General features: G+C 43.5%; 1 protein-coding gene across 3 annotated transcripts in view; it reads left to right on the top strand.

The window, feature by feature from the left end:
• Nucleotides 1-21,238, top strand: part of MANSC1 (MANSC domain containing 1) — a 90,903-nt gene extending 69,665 nt beyond the window's left edge. For all 3 annotated transcript variants that reach the window (XM_085652092.1, XM_085652093.1, XM_085652094.1), the window contains exon 4: nucleotides 17,801-21,238. In XM_085652092.1, coding sequence (XP_085508218.1) covers nucleotides 17,801-18,990 — 1,190 coding nt within the window. In that variant the 3' untranslated portion in view covers nucleotides 18,991-21,238. The remainder of the gene's footprint in view (nucleotides 1-17,800) is intronic.
• Nucleotides 21,239-21,728: the final 490 nt, after the last annotated feature.

Here is a 21,728-nt window from a genome sequence, read left to right as displayed (position 1 = left end):
CACAGAAAGCAACCATGGTTGTTTCTTTGTCTTCTTTTTCTAACTTTCGCATGAGTATAAAGGATGGGTGATCGATTCAATACAGCATCCGATTGTTGTAAAACCATTTATTTGTTGGAATTCAACAAAATAAGGTGTCATAAAAGTCTCGTGGTCCAACTGAGAAAGGACACACTCTGGGAAACAAGGCGATGGTCTAGCCACACTCACTTGCTGTAAGGCTATCTTGAATGTTGCCTTTCTGGGAGATATTTGCAAAATGTAAATGGTTATCTATTGTGTGGGCTGAAGTGTAAGTAAACACTGTTCCTGTTGGCCAAAGAAATACCCAGTTTCATATATCAATTTGGTCTACCTGGTGTGTCCGGAGAAACTATCAAGGCGGGAGATACTCCGTTCTGGGCCTTTTTAGGTCTCGCCTGACCAGCGCTTTAGCGCTGCTCTGGCGAGACTTATAGTAAGCGCATTTTGGAAGTGCAAACAGTGGCTTTGCAGGCCTCCAACTACAGTGCATGTGACCCGTCCGGGCGCGCGCACCATTTGGAGTCCTGCAACCACTTGTTTGCTTTCACTTTAGCCGTGATTCATCACACCATTTGGCAGCCTGCGTGCCCGCCCCCACTCCCCCTCCGTCAGCTTCAGTGCGCGCTTGTTTATACGCGTTAACAGTTGCTTGTGAGTCTTTGATCCGTCCCAGGGTGACAGCCGGCACAGCCGGGCGGCCTCCTTCATCGGGATCATCACACGTCCTTGAGCACTGGGGTCTACGAGCCTTTCACTCTCTTGCTGCGTCGTTCGCTTTAATATGGACCTTTCTCTTGGAGCGCAGACTGTCCCGGCTGTCAGTGTGAGACCCCACGTGCGGTAGACTTTCTCCTGAGTTGGCCATGAGCTGGCTTTGATTCAGGTAACGCTGGCTGCACCTTGGGTCAGTGTTGTGACCCTCCTTCCGTAGGTTCAAAGCATCTGAACTAAAGGGAGCAGTTCGAGGTCCGTTGTGTTACACCTCATCACTCACTAAAAGGAGTGAGGGGCGCAGCCTTTCATCTAAACTGCACCGTGGCCTGCATTGTATGCTCTGGGGTCGCTGCTCACATCTGTATCACGTGTTCCCTCCCGGCCTCCTTTACTGAGTGTCTGGAAACTAAAGTAACATTGGTTAATGTGTTCTGTACACACTCGGGGATGGGAGTGCTGGAAAGTTGCAGACTAAGCAATGAAGGGAGTGTTTTTAGGTTTACTTTATTTCAGTGCGACGCACATCCCTCCCTCCCCGTCGTTTACTCTTTATCCCCCCTGCGGTGCGTGTCGTGAGGCTGCCGATGCTGCCTTGTTTCATGTGTTTTCATTCCTGGTGAAGCCACTCCCAGGTCCGCGCTGCCTCCGCATTTACCCCACTTCCTCCCTCACAGATGCCAAGTCTCCAGGGGGAGGAGGGGAAACGAAAAAGGCAAACAAGCGCTGCAGCTGCCCTTTGTGCCTCCCTCCCAGTCAGGCGCTATCCTCCAACCATGGTGTAAATACCCCGATGCCACGGCTCAGCCCGTCCTTTGGCGCCGCTTGTTGAACACTTGACAGAAATACACGAGTCCGTTTTTTGTCTGGGTGGAGCGCTTTAGCGTGTACAAAACAGAAGGTTAAAACTATTTCCTTGTTTTATTTCGTGCATGGGTTGTTGTGCTTGGGTTGCTGAAGGGGACAGTCTCTCTTGAGCGTCAAGTTTGCAGACGCAGATTTATTCTCATTTGTAACTCTTAGGGTGAAAGCACAACGTGTCATGCAAGGTGGAAGGGCAGCCAAGAACGTGGGGCTGCATTTCTATAAAAAAAAAAGTAAATACATAAAAAAAAAGCAGGCAGTTGCCGCATTTCTTTCCCATTTGTATACTTATGTAGCAATATCGGCATGCCAGGCTTTAGCTTGTCCTTTTCTGGTTCCCACATCTTACAGCTCTACTGTGCGTCTCCTCCATTAAAGTGACGTGCCTGGCTGCGTTTTAGGCTTTTTTTTCTCCTTTTTAGGTCAACACATAAATAAATGGCTTTGTGATTTACAATGCCAATAGCTGAAACTCTAATAAATGCGAGACCTATTGCATTGCAAATGCTTGTTTCCTGTTAGTGGTGGTGAAGGTCTGAGTATATTGATGCATACTTCCCAGCCAGTTAGTTTTCTTTGTAAATACATGTTACTTGCATTATATACGCACACACGTCTGAATGGTCCTTTAGGTCATGTTAAGAGTACACAAATATTCTCTCCCAGGTAAATATATTGCATGGATACTTCCCAGCCAGTTCTGTCTCTTTTAAAATAAATTACACATGCTTTTTATTCCCTCACACATCTAAATGGTCCTGCAAGTCATGTTAACAGCATACAAATATTCTCACCTGGGTACATATATTGCATGGATACTTCCCAGCCAGTTAGTTATCTTTTTAAATAAATTATATATGCATTTTATTCACGCACACATCTAAATGGTTCTGTAAGTCATGTTAACAGCACATAAATATTATCGCCCAGGTAAATATATTGCATTGATATTTCCCAGCTAGTATCAGAGTGTCTCCTGAAGGGAATATTTCAGAACGAAGACTGGGGCTAAAAAATGTGTTATCACAACCGTGGCTAATTCTCTGGGTCAAACGGACACAACTGTTTTTCATTGTAAAAGTGAAGAACAAATCTGAATGGGCCTGTTTTTGTGTTTGATAATGGGGTGAATTATGTTTGAATGACCTGGTGGGGTATTTTTAGAGGCATCTGATGTTATATATTTGCCTAGTCGCGTGGTAATGATACCACAAATTCTATCCCACTCAATCCTCAAAAAGAAGAGACCGCACTCATGAGAGAGGAAAAACGAGTTATAAGTACAAAGGACGCATTTCGGCTTGCGCCTTTCTCAACATTCAGTGTTCTGACAGCACTTTGGTGTATTTTTACCATATCATTGGCCGTGGTTTCCTGTAACTTCATTAATTCATAAACATCAAAATAGGACCAGTGTTTAATACACAGTCATAAACCTGTTTTACGAGCGCCATATTAAAACATGTCACCTTCAATTCTAAATCCGAAAATAATTCATCTATAATCATTTACTGTCGATTTTTTTGTATAACTGAAAAGAATATTTTCAACACATTGCTTACATGATCCAGAATCATCAATTGTGCACTAAGAGGTTATTTGTTGGCACAATTATTTTTGTTAATATAGCCTCGTGTCACAATAATTGTGCTCTGAATGAGCCTATATTTCACTCACTTGTGAATAAAATATTATACACAATATTATATGTACTCTCATATTCGCATAAAAATCATCTTAATCCGATCATTCATAGCATAGTTATATTAATACATTATTACTACTAGAAATTCACACAACAGAACGACTTTATTAACACGTATGCGCAAATTGAGTTCTATACTTCTCCCAGAATATAGTTGATGGTATTGATTCATGATTTTACCTAATGTTTTTTGACGTGCATAAACCATCCCACAATTAAGCTCTGTATGAGCCTACATTCCTTCATTGAATTTTAATTCACTTTATTAACTTCAATGCAGGATTACCACTGATTACCAAATATTAAAAAATCAATTTAAGAAAAAAGGGGAGCTTCTGAACTTGTATAGCTGCCATGTCTTACAGTGTATTTACTTTCTTTCCTTGATATTGTTATATTCTACCTTCAGTGGACAGCTAATTCCTCCTCGGCATTAAGGCCGAGGGGCATCTTAGTTTGCAGGTCCACACTAATCTTCTTAATTTAGTTACTCTGTCTCCACCTCTCTCATTCGGTGGGACATGACCCAGACCAACATTTTGCAGTAAGTTTCTATTGCTTTTATTATGAGTTGCAAAATGCCTCGTGACTGGATAAGTATGATCATTCTTTTCGATTGCTCTTGCAAGCTCCAAAATCCTACGTTAACCTCCACACAGTTCTGAAGCGATGTTGCTTCCCACCATTTGCTTGTTGCGCCTTCATACAGTCTTTCTAATTTCATGAATTTATTTCTAAGACTATCCTGTGTGACTGGGCACGATTTCTTTCTTGTGCCGTCACTCGCTTGTCCCCTTTTGAAAATCCCAATTGCCGCTTCACGGCATGCTGCGTAACTGAACATTCCATTTTAAAGTTTATTTGAATACTTGTATTCACAAACAATCAAAATTCCTCTCTTGCTCCAGCTGCTATATTTGTACATCTGTTACAGCCTTATTGCAACACTGTGTTTTTGAAGGCAGGAAATAATCAAACAAGGATTTGTGGGTCCTCCAACTCGCCAGTCCTCAGATCTCCGGCCGCCTTTGTTTGCTTGAATCGATTCTGCGGTGGTGTTCCGGCGTTGTTTAAATTGTTGCTCCAGTCCACCAGAAAGCAACGCTCCGAAGTTTGAGGATATACACGGTACCAGCATATGAAAATCCAGATCCCAATCTACTGGAAGAATGGGCAGCATTTACCACAGAATCTTCAGTAGGCATACTCAAAATTATTATCAAATTTGCCTGAAGCGATCAGGACAAATGTTTACAAGAAATCGAAGAATTAGAGACGCTAATCTCCAGTGACCAAGATGCAAAACTTCAGGAAGAATTGAGAGAAGCAATGAAAAAACTACTTCTAACTTATGGAGATAATATTAAACCACGTAAACAAACAAAATTCAGTCGTGATGCCCGTGATTATGAACTGGGCAGAGTGCTCACCTTTGATAGAAAATGTGATGCACCAAGAAGAGCACTAAGGAGCAACATTACCCGCTCAACGATGGAGCAAAAAGAAACATCACAATCTGATATTGCAACGGACACGGAACAATCTGGAGAAGAGGGTGTAGACCCACAAACACGATTTCCAGGCCAGACCTGTTTTCACAAGAAATTTCAACTCCACAGACAATCATGATTTGATTGATATTTATAAAGCGCGACGAATGCCCAAGGGCGTCTTGGCGCTGGTAACAGTAGATTGCACGGTACTGGCCGGAATCCAGGAAGAATCAATTGTTAAAGAGCCAGGTTTTTAATGCCTTTCTGAAGGACAAAAGTGATGGGCTGCTCTTTATGGAAATGGGGAGCTGGTTCCAGATCTTAACTGTCCCTAACAGAAAACTTCTGCCCCCCCAGCGGGCCTTCTTATACTTGGGTGTCTGCAAAAGTTTGTATGGACTGATCTTAAGCTTCTGGACGGTGCCTACCATTTCAGGTGCGTCCTCAGAAAGTGCAGCCCTAAGCCATGTAAAGCTTTGATGGCCAGACCTTGGGATTTAAACTCCAATCCTTTTTTTCATCGGGAGCCAATGAAGGGCTCCTAAACCGTGAGAGGCTGATTTGAACCTTGGGATGTCTAGTACCAATCTGGCTGCAGCGTTCTGCAAACGCTGCAGTCTTAGTAGATGCTGGGATTGAATTCCCAAGTATAGTGCATTCCCATAGTCCAATCTTGAAAGGGCCAATGCTGTCATACATCGGGAGGGATAAATGGGCGGATTTTTCGAATAATTTTAAAAATAAACCAGATGGTGGAGGAGAGCTTATTGATCTGATTACTAAATGTTAGATTGTCATCAAGGATGACTCCAAGATTTTTGATGCAGGGAACTGGGGTAGGGCAATCTCCCAAATTGGCAGGCCACCACCTGGGCGACCAATAGGTTGTGTCGGCGCCCAGCAGCAAGACCTCAGTCTTTCCACCGTTCAATTTCAGGCAGTTAGATCGCATCCATTGGTTGACTTGGGACATATAGCTCTTAAATCGGTCGGCGGTCTCCTCCACGTTGCTTAAGACTGACACCACCAACTGTGTGTTGTCTGCGTACGAGACGACCGATAACCCAAACTGCCGTATGATCGAGGCCAGAGGTGCCACATATACATTAAATAACGTGGGGCTCAGAGACTAGCCCTGAGGCAGCCCACAAGGCAGTTTGAAAGGTTTGGATGAGAAGGCTTCCAATTCAACGGAGAAGGTTCTGTTGGCTAGATAGGACAATAACAGTGAGAGGGCAGAATCTCGGATCCCCAACTCCACTAGTCTACTAGTTAGTATTTCGTGGTTCACCGTGTCAAAGGCCACCGATGGGTCTAACAGGATCAAGGCAGCCTTGCCCCCTTAGTCTAGTATTGTCCTGAGTTCTTCCTCTGCCATAACCAAAGCTGTCTCCGTTCCATGTCCTTCCCGAAACCCATATTGTGAATGATCCAGGAGATTTCTTGAGGAATTATGTGCTGTAAGTTGTGCATTGAGAAGTTTCTCAAGTACTTTTGCAGGGAACGGGATCCTAGAAATAGGACGATAGCTGCTGGGGTCCTTAGGGTCAAGGTTTGTGTTTTTTTTAAAGAGGAAGAAGTGAAGCTATATTCCAAGAGTCTGGAAAGATGCCTGCCTGAATTATCTTATTGAACACCAAACTTAGGGATTCGCTTAATACTTCAAGAAACAGATGAAATACTTTCGGAGGGCAGGGGTCTGATGGGGCTCCTGATTTAGATGTTTTTACCACCTGAATGATTTGTTCTGGTGTGAGGTAGGAGAAGGGGAAAGCTGTAATGGTGACCGTAGGATCTAAAGCTTTCGGAGCAATCTTAATGTCTGAGCTAGCACTGTCTCTAAAGGAATTACACACCGTCTCAACCTTATCTATAAATGACTGACCCAGTAAATTGCAATTTCTGTCTGAGCCGATACTGGTAGTTCAGCTAAGGTTTTAGGTATGGAAAAAATCTCCCTGTAGGAATTCCGTGCCCTGCCTCACGGATCTTTGCCATAAAGTATTTAAATTTTTACTCTACAGTCATTTTCTTAAAGGCTGCCAAAGCTTGTGCATACTTGGTTTTCTCCTCCAAACCATACTTTACTCTCAATTTTCTTTCTAGCCTCCTACATACTTGTTTTTGTGCTCTAAGATTATCTGTGAACCACGGTTCAGAAGGACTTTTCCGCCGAGAATGACAACTCTTTGTGGGGGCTAAGATATCCACAGCTGATTTAACTCATAAGGATAACCTATGGACAGAGGTGTGATATCTGCTGAAAAGTCTGGGGTGGTGCTTGACAGTAGAGATTGTAGGGTAGGAGGGTTAATATTGGCCCTGAGGGGGCAGAGGCAAGCCCCCGGATCGCAATATGCGAGAAAGAGACGAAAAACGAGAAGAGGGGGCTTGAACAAGTATAAACAAAGGGATAGCCTCACAAACAACAAGCAAACGGGGCTCCAAACGTTTGTAGACACTGATGAATTATAAATCTGACCTGGAGACGGCTAACCAAATCTGAAGAATTGACTTTGAAAACGGGACTGACAATTTATCCAACTAAGAATTTTGAGTATACCCAGACGCGCATTGATTTATTTCTAATTCACAAGGAAATTAAAACATCATAAGTTCTATAAAATAAAAGGAAACGGTTACCAACAGAAATCCGTCGTAACATCTCAAGCAACGGATATACTAACAGGAAATGATCTTGAGACCTTGATTAGTCAACATCTCAAATGGAACAAGAATTTGGAGAAATTACGCAAGTAGAAAGATTGGGCATTATGCAAAAAGTGCAAAAACTAAGCTAAATCAATCATTTTTACCAGTGATGCCATTGATGTATTTGAAGAGGCGGTAAAGAAAGATTTGATGAAATTAAGACCTATGAAAGATAAGATGACAAATCGGACTAAAGAACAGAAAACCGCCTTCTCAGCAAACCAAAAGGATCAGAGTATTGAGTGCAAACCGTCTGACAAAGGCGGTAATATTGTATTGATGACTAAGGAATATTACTGCTAAGAAGCGATACGACAATTGTCAGCTAGAAACAATAGACAAAGAGAACTACAACTCCAGTATCTCGGACTATCGTAACATGATACTAAGATGGTACAGCTGTGGGTTGTTGGATCAAGATGAATTAACGTTCGTAAAGTGTCTGCATCCAGTAACACCCACTTTTGACCATCTTCCAAAGATAGATGTATGAATGTATGTATAGGTATACTTGTATAGCGCATTGACTGTCACCCAACGGGCATCCTGGCGCTTAGACTTTTGATGGAACCTGCACGATGTTATCAACCACTGTATGATTTACGCCACTCTTGGGAAGAGATGTGTTTTCAAAGCTTTCTTAAAAGAATGAAGATCTCCCACACTGCTCAAAGCCCGCGGTAAAGAGTTCCACAGAGTTGCTGCTGAGAACCTGAAAGACCGGCCTCCCAACCGAGTCCTCAGGATTTTAGGGACTACCACCAAGCAGGCTGTGGCAGAGCAGAGAGATCTAGACGGAGTGTACCACGAGAACATGTTCTGCAAAGGGATGGGACCTTGTTCATGAAGGGCCCTAAAAACTATGCAGAGGGCTTTGTACATAAGGACAAGAAGATACCACCAGGCGTTGAGAAATCTCACTGGGAAGCAGTCTAGCGTTGGATTCTCCTCGCTCGCGGTTGCCAACTTACCGTTGGTGGACTCGAGCGGTGAAAAAACTCTGCTCTACTATACAGAGCAGAGTTTATTTATTTAACTCTGCAAGCTCCGCGGAGTCCGAATAACTGCAAACTATGCGAACAGAGCGGAGTTCACCGCCCAGGCCTACACTTTACTTGCACATGTGCACACTTGCCCACAGACAGGTCATTTGTCTACACTTCTTACTCCATTTACTTCAAAGCAACTTGTGCACTCGTCTAACAAGGCTCATGCATGTCCCATTCTGTTACATATTCACTTTGCATAAAGGTTCACAACACACTTCATTCAAACATACCTCACCCTCTTCACTCATACAAAGACCATTCAGGTACCACACCCGCACACATGCATCCTTTTATGCCTGTAACTGACCAAACTCAATTTACACGCCTTTGAGACCCAAGGCTTTTGTGCTTCAAAAAAACAATTGGAACGGGAAAAAAACAATTTTATGGATTAAGCATGTGTTATTTATTTACGTCCGAGTAAACAAACAACATGTTGTAATGGCACACTGTAATGCCATTCATTGCGCTGTCTGACATCTTAGACATTCTTCAGAACACGAAGAAACAGTGATCATTAAAATCAAATTACAGATAGCAATGGCAGGAGAAAAATACCTGCAAGACAACTGAGTGAAACTACACTAGCCTGCCTGTGGCGCAGGTTTTTTCGCACCCAGACACATCCATTGAACAGAAAGCTCTTTGTAACTAGGGGTGTGCGAAAATTTGCGTAATTTACATAATTACTTGACCTCTTAAACATTACGCGAAAGTGCATGTAATTACTAATGCAAACCCAGCATTTGGCAGTATATTTGGGTGCAAAGAAAACGAGCCCCACGAAAACCAGCTGCTTGTGTCCAAATTTTACTCGTTGTTCCTGCGTGCTCGCGCAAGTTCTGGTGTTTCACTTAACCAGTGCAACGCGAAGTTACTTGAGATTACACCAGTGTAAGAGATATTTCACCCATGCCTTTGTCTAACATTTTAGCCAAGCTTCCTCATCCTTTAGGTAAGGGAAATGTATTTACTGCAGTGAATGTGATGGTTCAATCCTACTGTGCTGCATGATGAGCTGTTCCAATGGTGACTTTTACTCTGGAGCATTCATGATATCTTGGTTATTGAAAACAGCCTTTTCCTGTGGTCCACTTACATTATTGCATTATTTTTAAGGACAGGACCTTGTGTTTTGGTGCAGTGGCAGAATTGAGGCAAGCATGACATTGCAGGTCCGGTACCAGGCGTGCGTTTGAGCTGGTCGTGTCTTCTGAGTGTTGGCCACTGAGTGCGATCCTGTGCCTTCAGGGGCGTGCCACTGAATTAAGAACTGTCATTCGCTTTGGAGCTTCAGCATGGCCCTTCTAAGCTCAGTCATACAGGTGGGCTCTGCTCTGTCTACCTGTCCAGGCGTGGAGGAGCTTGCAGGTTCCACGTCCTTCAAATCAAATCAAATCAGGAAAATTTATTTAGCGCACACATCACCCGAAGGTCTCATGGCGCTGGCGGATGGCTCCTGAGTTGTCAGCGTAAGAGGGACAGAGCTAATGGTCGAACAGCCATGTTTTTAGATTCTGACGGAAATGGTTATGGTCAGAGAGGATACGTAGATGTAGAGGCAGTTTGTTCCACAGAGTGGGAGCAAGAAAGGAAAAAGCCCGGCCCCCATTTCTTATATATGTACTCTGCATGGAGTGAGGAGGGATTTGTTACAAGATCTTAAGGGCCTGCTTGGCTGGTACCAGTTGAGGTTTTTTTCCCCCCCAATAGCCCGGTCCTCTACCATACATGTTTTTATGTGTTAAGCATAGGATTTTAAAACGGGTTCTCTTCTTTACTGGCAACCAATGAAGATGTCTAAGACTGGGCCCTGAAGGGGTACCTGATGGAAGATTCAGCACCAGTCTGGCTGCTGTGTTTTGTAGGACCTGAAGTCTGGAAAGGAGGTCTGCATTTATTTCCGACAGCAGAGCGTTGCCGTAATCCATTTGGCTGATAATCAGTCCTGTGGTTTCCTGGCTTCTAGCGAGATCCACTTAAACACTTTGCACAGATTGCGCATAATGCCAAAACAGGAGCCAATTATGTGGTTGACCTGTTTTTTCATTGATAATTGTTTATCAATTTGTATTCCTAAATTCCTCACTGTCTGCTTTGGGGTTGGGCAAGGACCGAGATTTGGAGGCCACCAGTCATCCGACCAGTGCTCTGGGGACTTACCAAAAAGTACAATCTCGGTCTTGCTGCCATTTAATTGTATGTGGTTGGTGTTCATCCAACTATTTATTTGAGCCATACAGTTCTTAAAACGTAATTTTGTCTCCATGGGGTCAGGACCAAGGGTGATCAGAATCTGAGTATCGTCGGCGTATGACACTACGTCAAAGCCATATGATCTGATCACCGTGGCCAAAGGGGTCATGTAAAGATTCAATAGTGTAGGGTTAAAAATTGAGCCCTGTGGCACTCCCATCTTAACAGGCCCGCTACATGAAACTAAATCGCCAATCTGTACTGCAGTGACTCGATCCGTTAGATAACTTTTGAGCCATTTCGGGGCCCTCCCCCTGACACCAATATCCCATAGTAGTTGTTCAAGAATGCTACGGGATATGGTGTCAAAAGCTGCTGATAGGTCCAGCAGGATGAGGATAGATGACTGCCCTCTATCCAATGCTAGTCGGATGTTATCAGTAACTTCTACCAGTGCCGTTTCAGTACTATGGGCGGCCCTGAAACCTGACTGTGAAGGATCAAGTAGACCCTGACACTCGAGATGGTCTACGAGCTGTCAGTAACTCGAGTACCTTCCCAAAGTAGGGGAGCAGCGAGACTGGACGATAGTTGGTTAAAAGTTTTGGGTCTGCAGTAGATTTTTTTTAGAATTGGTCTAACTCTGGCTGCTTTCCAGATCTTTGGGACCACTTATGTTGACAGTGACCTATTAAATAGATTTGTGATACTGTCCAGAAGCACCGGAAGAATTTTAGACAAAAAACGGGGTGACACAGGATCGACTGGAGAGCCTGATTTAATTTTTTCCATGGCCTTAGCCACTTCCTCAGTTGTGTTGAGAAAATTCCTCTAAGAGGGGGAAGGGGCCAGTGGAGGAGGTATGGTATTTTTCCTGAGTATTTAAATATTCTTGTGAAGTAAAGGAGCTATGGATGGTAATAATTTTTTCTTCAAAGAATTTGGAAAGAGAGCCCGCCCTATCCTGTGAAACAGGGATGCCTAACTGAGCAGGGGGCGTCATAAATTCCTTTAAGATGTTATAAAGTTCTTTGTTAGAGTTTGCCGCTTTTTCGATTCGATTTAGAAGAAAATCCTTTTTTCTTTGCCTGATATTTTCCATATAGCTACGATGGACATTTTTATAGTTCTCGCGGTCAATTTGAGCTTTACTTTTCCTCCATTTACGTTCTGCAGTCGTACAAGAGGCCTTTAGTGTTTTTAATTGCTCTGTGAACCAAGGAGCAATTCTAGGTTTTATTTTAATCTTAGTAAGAGGAGCGATTAGATTTAATGTGGTTGTTATTTCTCCCTCAAAGAGGGAGGCTGCCTGATCAATATTCTCCTCTTGGCACTGTGAAGAGGAGTTGAAATGAGCTGAAAAGGAGGTAGGGGTGACTTTCCGCCATGAACTTCTCCATATAGTCTCACTTCTAGTTTAATTTCCAATGGGTCGGAGTTGGAATTGTGAACTTCATTAGGTCATGGTCTGAACATAGTAAAGGAGATGGAGGCTCTACTATGATGTTATTTAGCATTAGTAAATAGTAGACAAAGCGTGTGGCCCGCAACATGAGTGGGGCCCACCACTAATTGCGTTAATCCTAAGGTGCTCATATTGGTGATCAATTGATTTGTATCTGGGTCGGAGAGAATCTCTCCATGATAATTAAAATCACATATTAAAAGAAAAATATCGGCAGCCAGAGCATGGGGGGCAATGGCCTCGAGTAAATTATGGACAAAGTGGATTTTTGGGCCCGGAGGTCTATATACTAAGGCTCCTCTCATAGTGCCATGTTGGACTATACCCTTTATTCCAAAAATGCAGAGTTCAAATTGGTCCGTGCTTATAGATTTCAGGGAGGGGATTTCAGCGCCTGCAGTAGTGGCTATGAGTAATCCTCCCCCTCTTTTTCCCTTCCTGTCCACTCTACTTGTATTGTATTTCGGTGGAAAGGCGATAACTACATCCGTGGAAGCATGGTCATGTAACCAGGTCTCTGTTATAAAGCAGATATCTGGTGATTCCATGTCCAGGAGGTTCCAACGCTCTACCACATGCTTAGGTATTGAGCGGGCATTCAGATAGATCACCGTTAGTGATTTGGTGGTTATGGTTTTAGCTAGATTAGATTTTAATTTGGGTATGTCCAGTGGTACTAGGTCCTTTAAACAGTGGTTTCCATACATACAGGTATTGGCTATTTCCCTTCGGTCCACTGGTAGTTTAAGATAAGGTTTGTTTAAATCTTTAAGCTCATTAATAGAATAGCATAGTCTAGCCATACTGAGTCACTCACCAATATATAGAAACAAATGCAAACCGGAACAGGGTGAAAAGATCCTGGCACCTGACAGCGTCCTGGCGCAGACGGGCTTGCCTTTGGTGCGCCGCTGCCTTTAGTAGGCCTGGCAGCTGGCAGCATGAAAACTGGAGCGCTAACTGCAGTTCCGGTTAAAAGACCGGAAGATTGAATTGGAGCCTAACGTCCCTCTGCTCAAACGGCACAAGCTGTGACGGAACGGGGACTGCGGGCTTTAAGTGCAGGTTAGTGATTTAAAAGCACAATGTAAGCAATATAAAACATAATCTGATAAAGTGAGAATGCGCTAACAGGATTTAATAAAATAATAACATCCGTCAATATTTTACATTTGAGATTTAAAAAGCATCGCAAGGACCGTAATGTCCTAATATCGACGCTGATCACAAATAGCCGGCACTCAGTGTCCGCCACTTCACGCTTGGCATCCGCATCTCCCACTCCCATCAGGCACCCATGCTAATAAAACAATAGAAAGGAAGAAAGACTCTGGTCAAGAAGATGGGCAGTGTTCAGGAAGTGAGGAGAGTCCTGGAGGCCCGCTGTGACACCCTAATCCAAACTAGCTCCCTGAGCTGAGCGGTGATCAGCAGGTGGTGTGTTCGAATCCCAGCAGGGCCAACTTAGCCTTCCATCCTCAAAGTTTGTAAATTGAGTGTCATGAGTGATTAATAGTAACATCTGTTAGCTTAAGAGCTTGGAAAAGGCACAAGTATGTCATGAGGTGCTACATAAAAAACAATTTAATGTTGTTTGAGATTTGTTGAGTATTTAGAAAACATTCTCTGCTTTTTTTCTCAGTGTAATTTTTGTCTGCAGTAATGCCTGGCAGTAGTTTACCACCGCACCCAGTTTTGTGGATTTTGCTTTAATCATTGCTCACAGCCAGGCCCGGCGGCCAAGAGTGTCTGTGTCACACCCAGCTCCTCATTTCAACGACTGCGGAGTGGGTGGACAGCCAGTCCGCCCTCTTAGTAAACAGAGACAGCCTCCATTTACTCTCTTTACAGCAGAAAGGGACTGCTGTAGAACGCTGGAGCGTGTGCGGACTTTACCAGAGACCATCTAGGAAAGCATGAATACAGCATTAAAGTCATGCGTGTTGGGTTGTGTGTGTTTCTCTACAAAAATACAAATTTGTTTCAACTATAATTTGTCATTTGTGTTATTTTTAATAACATTTTAAGTATTGCGGGGAACCATCGAAAGTTTCACCAGTTGGTTTGGGTTTTGCTTTGAATCGGCCATGACATGGAAAGACCGCAAAAACAAAACTAGCACTGGCAATGCCAATAGGCCTGGCTTAAAAAGAGTGTTGCGTGGTAATGTGAAGCATTACATGTAAAAAGCATGGGAATAAATATGTATTTGTGTAGAAGCATAGAATTGTAACATAGTATTGGTGTAGGTCAAAAGGTCAGGTTAAGCTGCACTGTAAAGCCAGACCTAAAAAATCCATGTAGGTTAATGACTGCCCTCCTCCCGTCTGTGCTGCTGCCAGCTAAAAACAACATAAAGTATCTAATTATGTAAGACAATTTAACAGTATTACAATATTGTGTGTGCCCCTGAAAGACCAACTCGGACAGCTAGATAAATAAACAAAATGATCACCCCTGTGTGGAAAAGTTATGTAGCAATGGGGCAACCCAATAGCCACTGGGCCCGGGTGAATAGTGGTACAACGAGAACATGTCCCAGTGAAGAACAATTAAAACAGATAAATCAATGCAAGAATTAATCAGATGTAACTAAACAGTTAAGCACCACCATACAGTCTTTCCAAATATGAATGTGATTTTATTTCATCACAATATTGAAGTTAATCAATTTATAAAGTACACAACAAATCCTAAATGAATATTTTTAGAAAAACATGTGCACAGAGGGGTGAGGTGATAAGTGCATGGGAAGGATTGTGAGGAAGGACAGTAGTGCGCATATATACACATCAGTAAATTAATAGCGAACTATCCCAACAGTTTCCTGCCAGATGCATTAAATGTCAAATCATAACATAATTGCAGATATACATATATGTCTGACAAAATGATAATGAAGTGTCGAAGTTTCGACCCTAGAAGGAACAACCAATTTTGCGCATTGTGGGCGGGGTCTTCATCAGGACCAAAGTGACGGGAGGGGAGTGGGCACCAGTAAAAACAACTATATGGCTTCAGGCTGTGAATAGGAAAGCTGGGCTATATAGTCTCTCAGATTTCTTCGTAGATGATAGTAGTATACAAAAAGAAGGAAGGGCCCAGGTTGATCAGTAACCTGTGGCTTCGGGCTGCTGGCATGACCGGTGAATCAGCTAAATCTGAGAGTCTATATAGCCCAGCTTTCCTATTCACAGCCTGAAGCCATATAGTTGTTTTTACTGGTGCCCATTCACCTCCCGTCACTTAGGTCCTGATGAAGACCCCGCCCACGATGCGCAAAATTGGTTGTTCCTTCTAAGGGTCGAAACTTCGACACTTTATCATTTTGTCAGCCATATATGACAGAGAATGTATATCTGCAATTATGTTATGATTTGACATTTAATGCATTTGGCAGGAAACTGTCGGGATAGTTCGCTATTAATTTACTGATGTGTATATATGCGCACTACTGTCCTTCCTCACAATCCTTCCCATGCACTTATCACCTCACCCCTCTGTGCACGTTTTTCTAAAAATATTCATTTAGGATTTGTTGTGTACTTTATAAATTGATTAACTTCAATATTGTGATGAAATAAAATCACATCCTTTTTTGGAAAGACTGTATGGTGGTGCTTAACTTTGTTTAGATACAACTGATTAATTTTAGCATTGATTTATCTGTTTTAATTGTTCTCCACTGGGACATTTTCTTGTTGTACCACCCCTGTGTGGAAGGCAAGCACTTTTTTGTGGAAGCACACAACTTCTGCTCAACCAAATCATGTTCTCCTGGGTCCCAACATGTTGGCAGAACCAAAGCTCCTCACTAGTTGTGCTCCCTTAATTGTCTTGCGACAGCAGAGCTGTCAAGCCAGACCATGAAAATGGGAACATAGAGAAACAATGGATTTCAAGTGTAGGATCATAGTGTCTCTTACTGTTTTGTTTTTTAAACCATCTTTATTGAGTTTTGTAGCATTACATACCCTGAACTACACAAAGACCATACAGGTTTACTTCCATTGCACTATACAAACATCAAACCGTGTTCATTAATCTCACATCGGAGCTTAGACCCAGGATGGTTCAACAGTTAGGACAACAAAAATAAAAGGGAAAATAAAAAATCTTAACTTCGAGCCTGTACCTCTGGTGTGGGTTAAAACCTATTGGAAGCTATAGTGTTCTTTGGTAGCCCGGGTAGACTTGCAGCGTCTTTTACTGTTCTACTGCTAATATGCCTTTCAATTACTCTACAAGCAGCTGGGCTTGTATGTCTAAGTAGAGGAGTAGTACACCTTGTCTTGTGCAGAGGGCAGGCCTCATAATGTTGATTTATGTCGCAACCTGGTCCGAAGAATCGGCGGCTCTGTACCAGCCCACCAATGGTACATATGGCTTCCTTATTAAGGAAGGTACTGTTGATTTTCTATACTGTGAAGCATGCATACACTGCATAGGGGTAGAGCCAAAATTTTCCATTCTCAAGTCGGTATATGTGTTAATTGTGTTTTTTACACAGTTTAAGCATGTTCACTGGCATGAAGTAGGGGTCAAATGTAGGGCTGTTTAGATATCAACATTAAACTACTATTTTTCCCCCTACTCCACCAACTACTGCGGCACCATCTTGTAGCGCTCGGGCAAATTTTAAATGTCAACAGATATTTAATATATTGCCACTCCTAAATTATGCTTTATTAATGTCCCAATATTGGTGTTACTGAAAAACCCTTAAAAATTATATTGCATGCTGCAATGCTGATAAGAAATTAAATGAAAATGTATTTTGTAAAGCGCGCTTTTGCCCGGGAGTGTCTTAGCGCTGCAGAAACTGAAGGGAAGGAATCGATGAGACAGAAATTTAAAACCGAAGAACCTAAAAGATCAAAACATGATTAAAAAAAACATGTTTTTAAAGCCGTCCTAATAGGACGAAGGCCTGTGCATTTCTTTAACTGAAGCATAAGAAAGTTCTCCAACTTACTAAACTAACTTGTTTAAATTTACCCTGTGCTCTGCAGCGGCGGCTCCTCCGCCGCACACGAAAAATAAAATAATAACGTTATTATCATTTTATTTTTACGGTACTTGCCTAGTTTTTTTTTTTAGGGGCTGGGCTTGGTTATCTACCAGCAGGGGTAGGAGTGGTATGTGCACTTATGTGCCCATGATGATTTGGCCAGCCGTCTCGGGCCGGCCAAACCATCATGCACACTTTGCATGTTCTCCATCCAGGCTGCGTTACAGCCTGGGTAGAGAGCATACCCAGACTTCCACTCCCTCGCTGAGTCCTCAACTACAGCACTCGGACCAATCACAACGCTGCTATCAGCTGATAGCAGTGTCGTGATTGGCTGGGACAGACTGGGAGCCTGGATGCTTCCTGTTGCAGTAACCTCAGGCGGTGTCCAGGTAAGTGCTGATTTCCCCCCCCCCCCCACCACCCCACTGACAGAAACTCACCCCACCCACACGGCCCCATAGTAGCCGCCAGTGCTGCTCTGTGATATTTAAGAAAGTGACTGGCTGTTTTTGATTGCTTATTGCCAGAATTGATCCATTTACTGAAAATTGTATTTTCTTGTTTTAGATAAAGCATTACCTGGAAACTCGCACTCGAAAGCTAAAGACTCAAAACCAACATATGTGGATGGAAACAAAAAGAATGAACTTTTCTTAGATTTACAACATCCTGAACCTATTAATCAGGCCGAGCCTTTGGCTACAGGTAGCAGTATGAACAAATCCATCACCTCTAAGATACTGGTCCTGGCGGACGACATTATGAACCATTTAGATAAGATTGATCATTCGCTCCAGGAAGAGAACAGCCAAAAAGAAGAGAAGAATAAAGAAAGCACACCTTCATCCTATCAAAAGCCAGGTATAATTGTTCAGCTTGCAACTACAGGTGCTGCTGCTGCTGCTAATATTATGACAACCACTCAAGCCACCACTTCAACGACAACTACATCTTTGACCACGACAGCTACAACTCTGCAGATGACAACCACAACGCTGTCTACCACTACAACCATACCCATGACTACCCTCATGGCCACTACTCCCAGGCCCACACCCCCACCAAAACCCAAGACCACTCCCAAGCCCACGACCACAACTACTCCATTGCCTAGTACCACAACCACACGCTTGCTTAAAACCACCAGTCTGCCCACCACCACATCCACTGTCACCACAACTCTCCCTATTACTACATCCAAGATAACAACATCTACTCCCACCACCACCTCTACCACAACTCGTCTCACCACAACCTCTACCACTGAACCCCCACTTATTATGGCTCTAACTACTACACCTGTTAAAACTACTAAACTTGGACCTGCAAACAGTCATCTCTCCAAGACAACGTCTTCAAAAGTTATTCGTTTAACCTCTACTGCAGAATCCAGCGTCCCCTCCCCCGAAGAAAGACCACAGGCCCCTCTCCCCAAAGCATGGAATTTCACTGCAGAAGGTGCCAGCAAAATCAATGTTTCCGCTCCAATAACTCCCTTTGTTGGTGTGGATTCTGTGACTTCTTCACAGAAATTTAATCCTGGCTTAAATGGTTATGAAAAGAAAATGGCGGAAGATCTTCCTAATCCGGACTCTAAAAGTGGTGACAGGAGCGGCTTGCTAGCGGCTCTGGTATTTGGGGTTGTTTTCTTTGCAGTTGTTGTGTTTCTGATCACCAGGAGAGCCTTGGAAGCAATGCGCAGAAGGCACTATTCCAGACTCGACTATTTAATCAATGGGATGTATATTGATTCCTAAAGACTTGGTTTTGAATCTGGAACCTTTTGTGTAAGGACGCTGCACTTTTGGCACAAAGGAGATCAAAATGGAATACAAAGATTTAACATGAGGGGCTTTAGGGACACTAACTCGGAACCGGGGTGACGTCAGAGAGACCATCAAGGGGCAGATGGGACATAAGGGAAACTTGAGGGGAGAGAAAGCAGTAACAAAAAGGGGATAGGACCCTCTCAGGAAATGGACTGGAGGTCTGTCAGGGAGTGAGTGATTGGGTCAGGCTAGAAAGTAAGGAGCGGATAGATTGATGCATGGTTCTCTGAAAATGTAAACCAAGAAATGAGAAACCAGTTAGGGTAACACAGGACGCATCCTATTGATCACCGGTCTCCAGAATCTTGTCCGGCCCTTGGTAGAAATGTTGTCAGCAACGTTTTGAGTCCGTTGCCTGTTCCATGATTTCCGTCCACATTTTTCTCAGGGATTTCCCATTGTTGACAAGTAATTGGGACTCGAACACCAGATTCCTTGTAAGGATAAAAGGTTCCCACTCATCAGTCACCTTTGGTCAACCAGACTACTTTGCAGGTTCCAGACCCCTTCACGAGCCTTCGTCGATCCCCCAGCTTTTCTTCAGCACTTTATGATTGGGGGTTTTTGCTACGTTTTTCTACCTCAAATCTTGTAATCCCATTTCTTTTGTTTTCCATTTGACTGCTGTTGTGCTGGGGGTTCTCATTTCAAACTTGATTTGCAACAGCATCACCAGTTCCTCCTGGACAATCTGAGCACTCTTGATGTCTGTTCCGAAAGAGTCATCAATTGATTAGTCATTGACATGGAACCGTTTTTCTATGTAGTTAGTGTTGCTTTTCTCAGTGGTATGGAGCAATTCTGCCACGTTTGAGGCAAAGCGTGGAAAAGCCAGTGATACCGTTACCTGCATGGAAGTAGATGTGGCTCTGATGACAGACTGACTATGGGGAATTTTGAGAAATGGGATATGAACTGCCTGGGGCGGCATCTAGTGCTTATGCAGGGGTGAGGTTTTTAATTCGAGTTGACATTATTTTTTTATCTGTCTCCGGTTGTAGTCTTGTTTCCTCAGTGGGAAGTTTCAGAGATATCAATATGTTTAATGGTAGAAGAATGTGAGGTGTGTCTTCATCCCTGTGTCTCTTGCCCTTACATCTGGAGTTGGTCCTCGGGAGGGGGTGGAGGGGTAGGAATAGCAGCTCTCCAGAGAGTAGCAGTGATCTCGGATTCTCTGAGATGGCTAGGTCTTCTTATATAAACCCTTCTATAATTTAGAATTTGGGAACTTGTAAAAAGAAAGTGCAAAACTCTCCAATATTACACTGGTCTCTTGTGTGTTTATCTGCTTTCCCTCTCTGACCTCCTGAAATGCACCTGGCTGCACCTCCTAGCTTTGATCTTGGGGTGTGACCCTCATTTGAGAGCACACCAGAAGGTGCCAGACACGCTGCACAATGAAAACTGCAGAAAGTTGCTAGAAGAAGAATTCCAGGGAACTCGGGAATTGTATAAACCCTTTTTTGATGTACACTCTGACCTATAGGGAGAGACACATTTCAAATTACAGGAGTCTTGAGAAACTGTTTTGCAGAACCTAATGTTGACATACTCTGTGGTTTTCGGTAGATTTTTTGCATTTCTCTGTGCGTGTTTCTTCTCAGCGGGGGCGTCTTTTGCTTACTCTGCCTCCGCGCTGCATATAAGGAGCCATTGAACGCTGCGGTGGCCGCTGGAAAAGAAATCAGTTCTATTTTAATCCCGTGTAATTGCAATTGTACAAGTACCTCAGGTGAACCCTGGGGAAAGGCTATTTTAATGAACCTGGTGCCGTCTGAGCAATAAGTTCTCTCCATGTATTCCAAAACGGAGGAGTGAAAAAGGGACCAGAAACAGTTGCAAAACGTTGATGACCAGGGACGACTCGAATTTCAATTGTATATTTTTAAAATGATGCCAAACGATGCAGCGTTAAATCCTGTTTATAAATGGTCTGCTCACTGTTAATGAATGTAATGGGCCAGAGCTGATCTGAACAGGATTCGGCTGCCTTTTATATTTCATTGTTTACATTTTTCAAACCGGGGTGGTGGGGGGGAGAGGGGGGGGGGGAGAGGAGGGGGTCGATACCAACAGTAGGGGAAAGAGGCGCTGTTGTGGAACATGAAAATATGCACCCCTCAAAGGGGAGTCTGGAGAATGCTGTGTGGGTGCCAATAAAATCTGCCTCCTTAAACCTGCGCGCGTCTTTCGTACATTTAAACGGGGAGGGGTGGGGGGGGGGGGGCAAGAAGCCAATTCGTGCAAAAACAAAGTGACATCCTGTCGGACTGCCCACCAGTGACCAGAGCAGAGGAGCCACGAAGGCAGAGCCGAAACCAGGCAGTTGATGGCCAAGATCTCCCTCCCTTAAGGTGCCTATTTAATAATTCAAGGTGGGGTGGTTAGTGTAAAATGAAATAGCCACATCTTTCAAATCATCTGTGGATACACCTCTCGCTCGTGCAGAGCTTTAAATAACATTCAAACGGTGGTACCGTTGAATCCGTCTATGTGTAATGAATACGGGCTTCTTATCTCCTTTTAGTCCCACAGGAAGAAAGCCCAGTACCCACCCAACCCCACCCCGTCCAAGGGCTGAGATTGAGAGGACAAACTTAATATATAAACATGTTACCGCTAGATGGCGCAAGGACTCCGCATATTGGAGAAATAGACCTCTGGCG

This window comes from Triturus cristatus, chromosome 4_1 (genome assembly GCF_964204655.1).
Source record: "Triturus cristatus chromosome 4_1, aTriCri1.1, whole genome shotgun sequence".
NCBI lineage: Eukaryota > Metazoa > Chordata > Amphibia > Caudata > Salamandridae > Triturus > Triturus cristatus.
Note: the sequence above shows the minus strand (reverse complement) of the source record. Positions and strands in the feature narration are given on the sequence as shown.